The following is a 12,302-nucleotide window of genomic DNA, read 5'->3' as shown; positions in this document are numbered from 1 at the left end:
GATAGCCAAATAAGGAATTCCCGAGGATCATGCTCAGTGACTTCTGTTCTCTTGGCTGTCCGGCATCATCTATGTCTGTCAAAGCCAGTCCGTATGTGTGTCTCAGCATGTGCATCTGTGTGTCCGCGCATGTGTGTGTGGCTCGTGTGTAAGTGTGTGTGTGTGTGTGTGTGTGTGAGTGTGTGTGTGTGTGTGTGTGCGGAGAGGGGGGGGGGGGCACCGGACGGCCCGTCCGTGCGCGCGGAAGCGGTCGGCGGTCGAGGTAAGCGTGACCGTGGCGCCGGGCGGGAGGTGGTACCCCATGCCTCCCACGTGGACGAGGGAGCGCGAGGTTGCCTCCCCGGAGGGCCGCGAGTGCAAGCAGACAATGTCTCCGTCGAGGAGGGCCCACTACCAAGAGAGGACCAGAGATGACCCAGAGAGGACCAGAGAGGACCAGAGAGGACCCGAGATGACCCAGAGATGACCAGAGATGACCATAGATGACCCGAGATGACCCGAGGTGGCCCGAGGTGGCCCGAGATGACCCGAGATGACGTGTCTCCGTCGAGGAGGGCCGCTGGCCAGTCATGGCGGGCGGGCGGTGTGAGGAGGGGGGTGGGGTGGGGTGGGGTGGAGCAGCCAGGAGCTGCCAGCCCAGTCAAGCCTGCGGCATCTCGACTGCATCTGAGTGGGGCGGCATCTCGGGTGATCTCGGGTGATCTCGGGTGATCTCGGGTGATCTCGCGCCTCGTGCACGCCGCCAGAGGAGGTCTGGATGTGCAAGCCGGTGGCCGACCGCTCCGCAAACAGCTCGCTCCTGCGACGAGAGGAGAGGGCGATGCTCCGGCGGGCGGGCGGCGAGGGGGGCGGTGAGGGGGGAGGCGAGGGGGTGGCGAGGAGGGAGGCGAGGGGGTGGTGAGGGGGCGGCGAGGGGGCGACGGGGGGGTGGTGAGGGGGGTGGCGAGGGCGGAGGCGAGGGGGGAGGCGAGGGGGCGGTGAGGGCGGAGGCGATGGGGGCGGTGAGGGGGGGCGGCTAGGCACTCGCCCTGCCAGGCCGCAGACCACCGCGCCGGTCACGAAGCTCTCCCCCTCCGACATCGAAGGCAGCCGCGCCCACCGTGCGTCGTCTCCGCACAGCCCGAAGTGGTCGCCGCGCAGGCATGCGTACGCCGGCGGCGCGGGAGGCATCGGCCGGCCTGCTGCAGCGCACTGCACAAGCACCCTCGAGACTACCTCCGCCGCCGCCGGCCAACGCAACGTGCCGCCCGCCCCGCCGCCGCCCGCCCCGCCGCCGCCCGCCCCACCGCCGCCCGAGAGCGAGAGCGAGTTCGCCCACTGCCTTGGGGGCGCCCCGCCCGCCCCGCCCGCGGCGGCCGCGGCGTCGGCGGCGAGGGCGGTGGAGCAGCAGCAGAGCAGGAGGGTGTACGCCGTCGCCTGGGGCGCAGGGTTCGGGTACCGTGGGGGTAGGGGTGGGTTCGGGTACCGTGGGGGTAGGGGAGGGTGTCCGCCGTCGCCTCCTCGACGGGCCAGCCGCCCTGCCGCACCAGGGCGTCGATCTGGAAGCGGTGGCCCCGCTCGGCCCGCTGCAGCCCCTCGGGGCCGCCCGTCCCCAGCCGCGCCTCCGTCGCCAGATGAGGAGCGCCTGGCAGCAGGGGCGGCGGCGGCTCAGGCGAGCCCGCGTCCCGCGCCGGGGAGGCAACTGCCGGGCGGAGGGAGCGAGGCGCGCCCGTCAGGCGGAGCTGCTCGGCGCGCAGCTCGGCCCACTCCGCCCGCCAGCCGTGCAGCTGCGGCGGCGCCTGCGGCGGCGCCTGCACCGCCTGCGGCGGCGCGCCATCGCCGTCGAGCGCCGCTGCGTCGTGCGCCGCCTCTGCAAACGCCTGCGCCGACGCGCCGTCTCTCCGGCTCGGGCGGCGGCCGACCTTGGGCGCCACCTCGGGATCGTCCGCCTCGGCCGCCGCCGCCGCCGCCGCGAGCGCGTGCTTGGGGCACCGCCGGCCAGGGTTCGTCAAGTCGTCAGCGAGTTCGCGGCACGCCGCGCACATGCCCGCCACCAGCTGCTGCTTCATCGCCGGCCAGTCGACGCTGCGGATGCTGCGCATGTACCGCTCCTCGTCCGTCTCGGGCTCGGGAGGCGGCGGCGCCTCGGCCTCCTCCGCCGCCGCCTCCGCCTCCGCCGCCGCCGCGGCCGCCTCCGCCTCCTCTGCCGCCGCCTCGGCGCCCTCGAGCGGCGGCGGCGATGAGGACGGCTCCGGCTCAGGCCCGGTGCTGCGGGCGTCTGCTGCTGCGGGGCATGCGGAGGCTGGCGGATCTGCAGCGGCGACCCCAGCGCAAGCCTCTCCCTGGCCCCCGTTTACGCCGCCGCTCGCGCTGCTGCTGCAGTCGCACGGCTCGTCCACGCCGTCGTCGGACAGCTCGTCGGGGTCGACGAGCCGCGTGCCCGCGGGCGCGAAGCCCCCCTCCTCGAGGGGCACCAGCTGCGCCAGCCTCCACAACTCGGCCATGAAGAAGCGACCAAGCTCTAACTGACTGATGGAGCTCTCACTGCCGCCCAAGGGGTAGCACAAGAAATCTTGCGAGGCACATATGCTGATTTCTTCCTGCCTGCGGGTCGGTCGGTCGGTCCTAGGATTCGAGGTTTTTAGGGGGTAGGGTATGGTAGGGTCAGGGCCCTGGCACCGCGACCATACCCCCCCCACCCGCACACACGCATGCTCCACGCACGCGCAGCAAGCGAGACCGAGAGGCCGTGGAAAACGCTTAAAATGGCACAGATTTACGATTTTCCGCGCGCTGCGCGCGCCGAGCACGGCCACGGCGCCAAAAAAGTGCTTGCCGGAGTCCGTTTTCAGTGGACGGACCCGAAAAAATTTCTTCGCCCGCGCTGGCGCGCGGGCGGTCGGTCGGTCCCCCGAGAGCGGCATTGTGCATGGTGCGGAGTGCATTGCCGTTCTTAACGGAGTCGCTTAGGCGGCTCCGGTGGTGAGCCGGTGTGTGTGCCAGTCCGCGCCAGTCCGCGCCCTTGTCGTGCCAGTGTGCTGTGAGAGAGGCGGGGCTAAGAATTCTTTTTCTGTTGCCAGCCTGCTCAAGGCGCTTCCTCCACGTCCCTCAACTCGAGGGGGAGCTAGCTAGGGAGCTAGCGCGGCGCGGCAAGGCCCGCCCACCACGCGCTGCTCAACTAATGTCCAGTGACGAGGAGGACGAGGGCGTCTACGCGGGCGTGACGCTGCCGCAGCTGGGCGGCGGCGGCGCGGGCCCGCCGCCGAGCGACGACGAGGACGACGACGAGCCCTCCGGCGAGGCGGGGGCGCCGGGCGAGAGCGGCAGCGACGACGACGCGGGGGCGAGCGGGCTGCTGGGGGCGGAGGCGGCCTTCGACGTGGACGGCAGCGCCTACGAGCTCAACCCGTTCCGCGCGGCCGGGCCCGTGGACCAGCCCGACCTGCCCACGGACCAGGGCGGCGGCAAGGGCGGCAAGGGCGGCAAGGGCGGCAAGGGCGCCTCGACGAGGACGCTCTTCATCGGCGGCGTGCCGCGGGGGACCAAGGACGCGGAGCTGCTCAAGGCGTTCGTGCGCTACGGCAAGGTGCAGGAGGCGTCGGTGGCGCGCGTCGACGGCCAGATGAACAAGACGCGCGGGTTTGGCTTTGTGACGTTTGTGAGCCACAAGGGGCTCAACTATTGCCTGCAGTCGCTGGGCGAGCCGCCTCAGGTGGAGCTCGGCGGGCGCGCGTGCTCCGTCCGCCGGTCGGAGAAGCGCGGCGTCGACCTGGGCGGCGGGACCGCCTACAAGCTGCCGGCGCGCGGCTCGTTTGACCCGCGGCCGAGGGCGGAGGAGAAGAAGGGCGGAGGCAAGCGGCCGAGCGAGTGGGAGCGGCCGGGCGAGCTGGCGGCGGGCGGCGACGATGACGGCCTCGGCCTCGAGCCGCCAAGCTTCGAGGGCGGCGACGGCTACGGCGGCGGCGGCGGCGGCGGCGCGCGCAAAAAGGCGCGCGGCGGCAGCAAGGGCAAGGGCGAGATTGTGACGGTGACGCGGCGCGAGGACGCGGAGCCGCTGTACAACAAGGCGCTCACGATGAAGGAGCTCTTCCCCAAGGAGTTCTGGAAGATATGATCTCAGCTACAGCCGACGCGGCGGCGTCGGCCGACGGCACAGCCTCGGCTCTGGCCGCGTCTAGACGCCACCGCCACGAGGCCACGACACCTCGACGTCGACCGGGGGGCACGGAAGGTTGAATTGATTCATGATTGGAGGGGAAGGTTCGAAGGACGGAAGAGGTTTGAATCGACAACAAGATAGGGCCAGGGCGCAGGGGGGGGCAACCGAGTCGCGACTCGACTCACACTATGCCCGAAAAAAGAATTTGAAAAGAAAATAGCCATCATTGCACGCTGGCACTCTGGCACATGGAGGGAGCTCTGTTGTAAAACTCTCTGACACTGCCCGGCCGCCCCTGCGATCGCATACACACATGTTCCAACACAGCGGTACGCCGCCCGGCATCACCGCCGCCTTCGACTGTGCCGCCCGAAATGCGACCTGGCACTTTGGCCGCTCACTCCTGCCGGAGCGGGCATCATTCGCGACCCTCTTTGACGCGTTGCAACTCCAAGCGTGCGGCCTCGCCAGGCCGCTTGCCGTGGATGAGTACGTGCCGCCCACGTTTTCGACGCCTCGAGGCAGCATCTTCGTCGACGCTGCTGTCGGCAGCGACGACGCGGCGGGCAGCAGCGACGAGCCGCTCCAGACCCTCGAGGCCGCTGCGGCCGCAGCACGCGGGCGCCGGAACGCGACCATCGTGCTCCGGGCGGGAGTCCATCGCGTGGCTCGCACGGTCGCCCTCTCCGCGGAGCACGTCAACCTGACCATCCAAAACTACGAGGGCGAGCGGGCCTCGCTGTCGGGCGCCAGGGGACTCGCCATCCCGGCGGCGGCGTGGCAGCCTTACAGGGTCGGCACCGGCGACTGGGTGGTGCGGGAGGGCTCCAGTCTGGTCCTTGGCCGCGCGGTGGCGGGCAAGGACAGCGGGCCCGTCAAGTTCCTCGGCGTGCGAGGTAGCGCCGCGGCCTGCCAAGCATCCGCTTCGCGACTGGACATGGGCGGCTTTGCGTATCACGACCGGACAGTGACCGGGTTCGAGCAGATGTGCTATGGCGTTGAGCGGGACGCCTTCACGTGGGCGACGGAGCCGCAGAGAGGCGTGACGAGCGGATTTGTCGACCGCCAAAACACCTGGGTCGCCGACGTCTCGTCCCTCGGCCTGACGGAGCAGATCGTCGGGCTGCGTCGCAACGGCCGCCGGTCGATCCGGGCGCGGTATCCGAACGGCGACCCCGAGCTGTCGGGCGACTGGCTGACGGGCGCGGAGCAGGGCATGGGCGGCGGGGACTACGTCAAGGGGTGGGTGCCGCTGTCGGCGCGCAGCCAGTGGGTCAAGCCGGCCCGGCGCGGCACACCTCTCGAGGCGGCGGCTGGACAGACATTGCCCGGACGCGTCACGGACATGTCCGATAGGCGCGTGGACCGCCGCCGCTGCCACGCCACACTCGTAGGAGCCTTCTAGGAGCCTTCTAGGGACCTTCTGGGAGCCTTCTCCTAGGCGCGGCGACCCGTTCGAGGCGGTGGCGACGGGCGCTGACTGGCCCGGCGTCGAGTGGCCGCAGTACGCGGGACCGCAGGACGGAGAGGGCGACAGGGGCGCCTTCCGCATCGGCATCGGCGGCTACTGCCAGCACGACCTGGCCGATCCGGTCGCCGGGCCGTCCGGCTACTGGTGCTCGAACCGGCCGTCGCGCGGGCAGTGCTGGGACCGCAAGACGAACCGCGGGACGGGCACGCGGCTCTTGCCCTGTGGCGGTGGCCGCTGATGATGAAGCGCCGATGCCGTGCAGCGGGCCTTAGGCTGCACCCAGACCCACATGTCGCCCGACGGCCTCGTGCTGCCTCGGGCTCGGAACTACTCGGCGCGCGGCGTCGGCGCCGAGGTTGTCGCGTGGCGCGGCGGCGGCCGCTGGTTCACGCAGCGGTGGAGGGCGACGGGCTTCGACAGGGCGAGGGACAGGTCCAAGACACGTCCACGACATGTCCGAGACATGTCCATAGGTGACGGGTTTCGACAGGGCGAATGACACCCTGCAGTTTGACCCTTCGACGGGCGGGCAGGGCGGCGAGGGCATGACGTGCGCGAGCCAGTAGTGGTACGTCGAGCGAGATTCTTTTTCTTGAGTGCCGTGTTTCTTTTTTGAAGGTCCGCGGGGCAGTGGTACGTCGAGAATGTGCTCGAGGAGGTGGACAGCGCTGAGGAGTTCTTCCACGACCTCGCGGCGGGCAGGCTCTACTACGACTTCAACGCGAGCGCTCCGGGCGCCGCCCCCTCGGAGCCTCAGGTGTGGGACCCTTCCAGGAACCTTCTAGGAACCTTCTAGGAACCGTCTCCTAGGCGCCGCCCCCTCGGAGCCTCAGGTGTGGGAAGCCACCACCACCCGCGCCCTCCTCTCCCACGTCGGAACAAAGGCCCGGCCGGCCGTCGGCCTGACCGTGCGCGGCCTCACCCTGCGGGACACCCTCCGCACCGACCTCGACCCGCATGGAATGCCGAGCGGCGGCGACTGGGCGCTGCAGCGGAACGGCGCGGCCTCCTCCCCCTAGGCGCGGGCGCGTGTAGCGCGCCCCTTTTCACACGCCGCTGCGATCAGGCGCCATCTTCCTGGAGGGGACCGAGGGCGCAACTGTCGCGCAGTGCCACTTGACCCGCCTCGACGGCAACGGTGTCGCCGCTCTCGCGCCGCGACCCTCCCACATCGGCTGTGAGACATGTCCGAGACATGTCCGAGACGTGTCCGAGACGTGTCCGAGACTTTTCCGAGACGTGTCCGAGACGTGTCCCGCACTTCGGCTGTGAGCCTCGCCGCTGACGGCCTTCACCCCGCGGGCAGGCGTCTTCCTCTCGGGCTACAACCGCAACGCGACCATCACGGCGAACGAGGCCTCGTGGGTGGGCGCCAGCGCCTTTGCGGCATGGGGTTGGACCAGCCGGTGCCTCAACGGCAACTGCAGCGTCCGGCTTCCGTACCCGGTGGGGCCCGACGGGCGCGGCGGCGAGCAGCCGCGCCACACGACGATCTCGCATAATCTGGTCCGCGAGATTGGCATCTGGCAGAAGCAGTCGTCGATGTGGTTCCAGGCGGCAGATCTCTCGGCTGATCTCGGCTGCACTCTCGGCTAATCTCGTGCAAGCTGCCGTCGCGGCTTGGCTCCACCAGGCGGTCACCACGCAGACGACCCTGCGCGGCAACGTCCACTTTAACGGGTCGCGAGATGAGCCGAGATGAGCAGGGACGAGCAGAGATGTGCAGAGAGATTGTGTAAAGTTGTGTAGAGACGCGAGCAGAGATGTGCAGAGATGTGCAGAGAGTGTGCAACGGCATCCGCTTCAACGGGTCGTCTGCTGCGAGGCGCACACGCGCCACCCACCGCCCGCACTCCCCGGCCCTCGTCCCGCCTCGATCTCAGGCCGCGAGCGGGGATCAACTTCAACGACGGCTTCGGCGGCGGCGACGTCGTCGAGCGCAACCTGCTCGCAAACACAGTGCGCGAGAGCGGCGACCACGGCCGCGCACACTCGGGCGGGAGTTGGCTTCCTGCTGACGACACGTCCACGACACACGTCCTCGACACGCCCCATAGGCCCCTTCAACTCGTGGGACCGCCTGCCCTACATCACCACCGTCCGGAGCGGCGTGCCCTCGGTCCTGCCGGCGTGGCGAGGGACAGGTCCAAGACACGTCCACGACATGTCCGAGACATGTCCATAGGTCCTGCCGGCGTGGCGGCACATCCGCCGCAACCTGATGATGGCCGTCTACGCGTCCCAGGAGGCCATCGACACGGACGACGGCAGCGCCTACTACAAGGTCTACCGCAACTTCTTCCTCTACGCCGCGCACGGCCTGAAGAGCGATTTCAACGGCCACGACACGCAGGCGTACGAGAATGTGTATGCCTACGTGAGTGACTGCTGGGGCCCCGCAGGCAAGATGTGGCTCAAGACGGGCGCCAACAACACATTCCGCGACAACGCGTGCATCGCAAACTCGGACGAGGGCGGCTTCGCCTCGGACTGCGCGGGCGCCACGCCAGTCAACCTGACCATCACGCGCAACCGCGTCTTCAACCGGCGTGGCACGCTCAAGGTCAAGCTCTGCGACGCCTCCAACACCGTGAAGTCGCTGCCCGAGGACAGCGAGGTCATCGCGATGGGCCTGGAGGCCATCGCATGAGAGGGGGGGGGGGGGGGGGCGTCCTGTGCCCCCGAGTACATTTTAACTACGAGGTGGAGAGGCTCCCATTTATTTTCGAGTAGGAAAATGCAGCTCCTTTTCCCGCGACCGTACCTCTAACCAAACTCCAAAGTCGAGAGTCCTCTCAGCACACACACTGACACATCGAGATCTATCTTTTCACAAACAAAGACACAACCGATCTCGGATCTTGGAGCACTCGGAGTGCAGTCGGCAACCTCACACCCAGGGCCGGGGAGCTATGATCCTATGAAGCGCACCCAGCGGGGGTGAACCTTCTTTTCTACTAGGCTAGGATTGAGAGCAGCCTCGCTCTCAATCCTAGAAGTCGAAGGATTGTGAGCAGCACTCCTCGCAATCGTAGCATCTCTGTGCGATTGTGAGCACCCACGCTCGCAATCCTACATCTTCTAGGACTAAGAGCAGCTCCGCTCCCAGGGACGCGACTCACCTCACAATAAAGAAACAACACTGAGCACGGGACCGGCGCACTAGATAGCTATAGGGGGAGACCAGCGTGCAGATGCGTATTTTCTTCTCAAATTAACAAACAAGCAAGGTCTGTGCTCCACACACACACACACACACAAGAAATCTCTCTCTCACACACTGCTTATGTAAACACAAACAAAGAAAAGTATACCGTCAGGCCGACTGAAGTCTGAACAACAGTAAGGATGGCCCGGTGGCCTGGCAGTGACCCACGACGATCTCTTGTTATGACCCCCCCCAATGAACACACCAGTGAGGGAGGGCGAGACGATCGAGGGGTCCCGTACCACGCGGAATCGGCCCTATCCAGTGCTCAAGTGCTCAAGTGCCCGCGTGTAATACCCGAAAATACCCGGGATTTTTTTTTTGGTTTTTATTGCCATTTTCTGCTTGCTGGCCGCTGTCCTGAACAACAATCTAGTAACAACAGTGTAACAAACAGTAACAGCATGGCCATGGGGCTGGCGGCTGGGGCGAACACTCGAACAACGTTGAGGATTTCAGCCACAACAACTGTTAGGGCTTAGGCGCCCCAAATTAACGTTAGGCACCCATATTCCGCGGCTTCCGCGCCCCCTTCTGATTTTTCGTACGAGTTCTGTGCGTTCAGGGTAGCTTTCTTGACTCTCTGCAATGTGCACCCGGCTTCAAGTTGCTCTGTGCGGACCTCGTGGCGAGCCTAGCGACTCCCCCCCCCCCGCGCGCGCCCGCCAAGGCAGGACCCCGGTGGCGCAGAGAAGCAGCGCACTGGCCACGAACGAGCCAATGTAGGGCGCGATCAAGCAGTGGGCCATGCGAGTCGGGTAGGAGTGGGAGGGGAAGAGCCAGCCGAGGCGTCCCGCGGACATGAGAGTGAGGCCAATGTTGGCAAGCATGAAACCGGCGGGGATCCGGAGGGAGCGGCCGAGGAGTGGACTGAGGAGGCCGAGCTCGATTAGAACGGACTGCTGAAGCGCGCTCTCACCCTGGTCGCTGCACCTATCATGCCGGGCCACGGTGCAAACCGTAAATGAGCGGGGAGTACCAGGGCAGGGCCGCGGCCGCACGCACATGGCGCCCAGCACGCTCTCGATGTCCTCTAGCAGCTCCTCCTCTTGCCGAAGGAAGGCCTTGAGCAGCCGCGCGACATTCGTGCAAGTCCACACGCCCCAAGTGAAGAGCTGCGCCCTTGCCAGGAAGCGCGCGCGTCGCGCGGCCGCGCGCATGCCGAACGCCACGCGGATTAAGTGCCCGCCCAAGAGGACCACGGCGAGGGTGGAGACGGAAGCGATGAGGTTGGACCCCTCGCCGTCCCCCAAAGGCGTCCACCTGCGGCGCAGCCAGAGAGCAGGACACGTTGATTCGCGACGCCTCTCAACGCGGGGGGAGGCTTCACGCAGATTGAGAGGCGGAGGCGGGCGCAAGCGACACAGGAGAGGGGTGGAGTCAGGGTGGGACTTAAGTGGGGGCGTGGGCGGGGCGGGTGCGCGAGCGCGGGCTGGGGTTTCAGGGGGAGTTTCAGGGGGGGGAAAGCGAGCCCACACCCGTCTGCTGTCTCGGTCAAGAAGCCCCGCTCCTCCGCCGCGCGCAGCAACAAGATCTGGCACCAAAAGATGCACAGCGCGCCAGCCTGCACCCTCTCGGGCGTCGCAGAATACCCACAGACGCCCCCTCCCGGCAACGGCAAGCCTTGCCCAAGAAGCCTGTGGCGTGCCCAGAACCGCACCGAGCCGCCGACGCGCCGGCCCAGAGCGGCCACCAAGTAACCCGGCGTCGCAAGCCTGCCGGTCCGAGGCTTCCTCCTAGGCAGCGACAGCAGTGGGCTCTTTGTGAGGGGGCTGTTGGCCAGGGTCGGCTCGGGAGGCGACGGAAGCGGCGAAGGCACTGGCGCCAGGGCAGATTGCCGCGGCAAAGCCGGGAGCATTGCGGCCGCCAACGCAGGGAGAAGCGGCGGGGGGACGGGCAAGTCGCTGCCGTCCGCTAGTGTCACCTCTGCGGCCGTGACGATGCGCAGCACTGCAGCCACTGCTGCGGGATCGTTGCTCCCGGCGGAAGAGGTGGCGAGATTGGAGACCATGGCGTGGAGGACTGCCTGGAGGCGGAGGAGCACCGCACTGCGATCGGCGGCGGCGGCGCCGAAGAGGCGCAGCTGCTGCTCGCGAGGCAAGTCCGCGCCGGCAGCGAGGGATCGGAACTCAAGCTCGATCAGGGAGCCGATCCGGTGGCAGCTGGCTTGCAGCGGAGTGAGGGACGAGACGGGACGAGTAGATTCTCCCGGCGGGGAGGTCGTAGTAGCAGCAGTAGTCGTAGTAGAGGACGTAGTAGTAGTAGAAGCAGCATCTCCCAGCGAGGTGGAGGGCGAGACCGAGGGCTGCGACAACAGGTCGTCGGATTCCAGCGAGGAGAGCAGCTCGCCGAGGAGCTCCTCCATCTCATCCTCAGGCTGCGGGCCGCGATCCCACCGGTCCGATGCTTCCCCATAGTCGCCTCGGCATTCACCCGCGCCGCCCTCCTCGCCGCCGCCGCCGCCCTCCTCGCCGCCGCCGCCGCTGCTGCCGCCGCTGGCATCGGTGTCGGCGTGAGGATCGCACAAGGCAGCGAGGACGCGCAGAGCCTCCGAGGTGGTGTCGCGAGCCTCGGGAGTCCCGGCGGTCACGGCGAAGTCGCAGTTCGGGGAAGAGAGGGCGCAGAACGACGGGGTCGCGTCGTTGGTCGGCACGCCCCGGCTTCCGAGCGGCACCAGCTGCGCTCGCGCCCGCTCCAGGAGCTCTGCTGACGTCGGCGAGGGGGGCGAAGAAGAGGCAACCGAGCCCCCGACGGCATGGGTGGCGGCGACGGCGGTGGCGGTCGGAAGGGCGGGTGCTGCAAACTCGCGATCAACGAGCTCCTGCCTCCCGCCTGGAAGCATCAGCTCCAACAGGTCCGCTGTGCGCGAGACGGTGGCAGCCTTGGCCGCGGCAGCCTTGGCGCTCTGGGGATTTTGGCACCTGCGTGCACGGCACAGCTTCTTTCTGATACCCTTCCCACCGAAAGCGGGCTTGTCCTGGCACTCGCGACAGAGCCCACAATTCACCGCGCAGCAGCCGCTACATCGGTTGCATCGGCGCATCAAAATGCGCATCGCTTAGGCTCCTCGTCCCACGATTCGCAACGCCTCGCTAGGAGAGACGGCCTCGCTTGGGAGTGATGCAGGAGGCCTGGAGCATGGGATCCCATCGGGATTGAGCACCGAGATCAAAAACCGCGGATGTCGGCGAATTCTCTCGAGGTGGATAGATCTATCCTTTGGCCGCGTTGGGTAGCGAGGATTGGTGTAACCCGAGCCACGGAGGCGTGTTTTCTGGCGGCCGACCGTCAGTGCACGGAGTTGCCACTTCTCCGACTGCCCCGGCTAGTTCCCGAGGTCGTCGGGTGTGACCCCTTCGTCCCCCGAGACCTAGCGCGGGTGGGTTGGAGGGGGCTCGCCCCGTTCCTCCCCATCGGGCCGCGTGAGCGGCCACGCCTCGCAGATTCGTTTTCGCGCCTGGGTCAGGCGCGCGGGGCATCCCCCG

The 12,302-nt window shown here is 67.7% G+C and overlaps 3 protein-coding genes across 3 annotated transcripts; 2 read left to right on the top strand and 1 right to left on the bottom strand.

The window, feature by feature from the left end:
• The first annotated feature begins 3,063 nt into the window (after positions 1–3,063).
• On the top strand, positions 3,064–4,282 carry EMIHUDRAFT_369078 (hypothetical protein). The gene has a single exon (XM_005773006.1). It carries the CDS (start codon positions 3,161–3,163, stop codon positions 4,091–4,093), a length of 933 nt encoding a protein of 310 aa, XP_005773063.1. The 5' UTR covers positions 3,064–3,160; the 3' UTR covers positions 4,094–4,282.
• Positions 4,283–5,898: 1,616 nt separating this feature from the next.
• EMIHUDRAFT_241996 (hypothetical protein) lies at positions 5,899–8,259 on the top strand (the record flags this gene model as incomplete). Its single annotated transcript, XM_005773005.1, has 11 exons — positions 5,899–6,005; positions 6,100–6,159; positions 6,228–6,366; positions 6,443–6,517; positions 6,693–6,747; positions 6,916–7,115; positions 7,243–7,289; positions 7,381–7,419; positions 7,493–7,611; positions 7,667–7,728; positions 7,855–8,259. 11 exons carry the CDS (start codon positions 5,899–5,901, stop codon positions 8,257–8,259), a joined length of 1,308 nt encoding a protein of 435 aa, XP_005773062.1.
• A 1,113-nt stretch (positions 8,260–9,372) lies between these two features.
• Positions 9,373–10,039, bottom strand: EMIHUDRAFT_444662 (hypothetical protein). The gene is made up of 2 exons (XM_005773004.1): positions 9,823–10,039; positions 9,373–9,744 (listed from the first exon to the last, which is right to left on the bottom strand). Exons 1-2 carry the CDS (start codon positions 9,975–9,977, stop codon positions 9,420–9,422), a joined length of 480 nt encoding a protein of 159 aa, XP_005773061.1. The 5' UTR covers positions 9,978–10,039; the 3' UTR covers positions 9,373–9,419.
• Positions 10,040–12,302: the final 2,263 nt, after the last annotated feature.

The sequence above is a fragment of the Emiliania huxleyi genome (assembly GCF_000372725.1).
Source record: "Emiliania huxleyi CCMP1516 unplaced genomic scaffold EMIHUscaffold_349, whole genome shotgun sequence".
Taxonomy (NCBI): domain Eukaryota; phylum Haptophyta; order Isochrysidales; family Noelaerhabdaceae; genus Emiliania; species Emiliania huxleyi.
The sequence above is the reverse complement of the archived record's forward strand: the minus strand, read 5'-3'. Positions and strand labels throughout refer to the sequence as shown.

Excerpts from the sequence above, each read along its gene's own strand:
- EMIHUDRAFT_369078 (XM_005773006.1), top strand. The coding sequence starts at position 3,161 with ATGTCCAGTGACGAGGAGGACGAGGGCGTCTACGCGGGCGTGACGCTG.
- EMIHUDRAFT_444662 (XM_005773004.1), bottom strand. The coding sequence starts at position 9,977 with ATGCGCGCGGCCGCGCGACGCGCGCGCTTCCTGGCAAGGGCGCAGCTC. Across the intron at positions 9,745-9,822 it reads GAGAGCGTGCTGGGCGCCAT|CGACCAGGGTGAGAGCGCGC; the intron begins GTGCGTGCGGCC and ends TGATAGGTGCAG.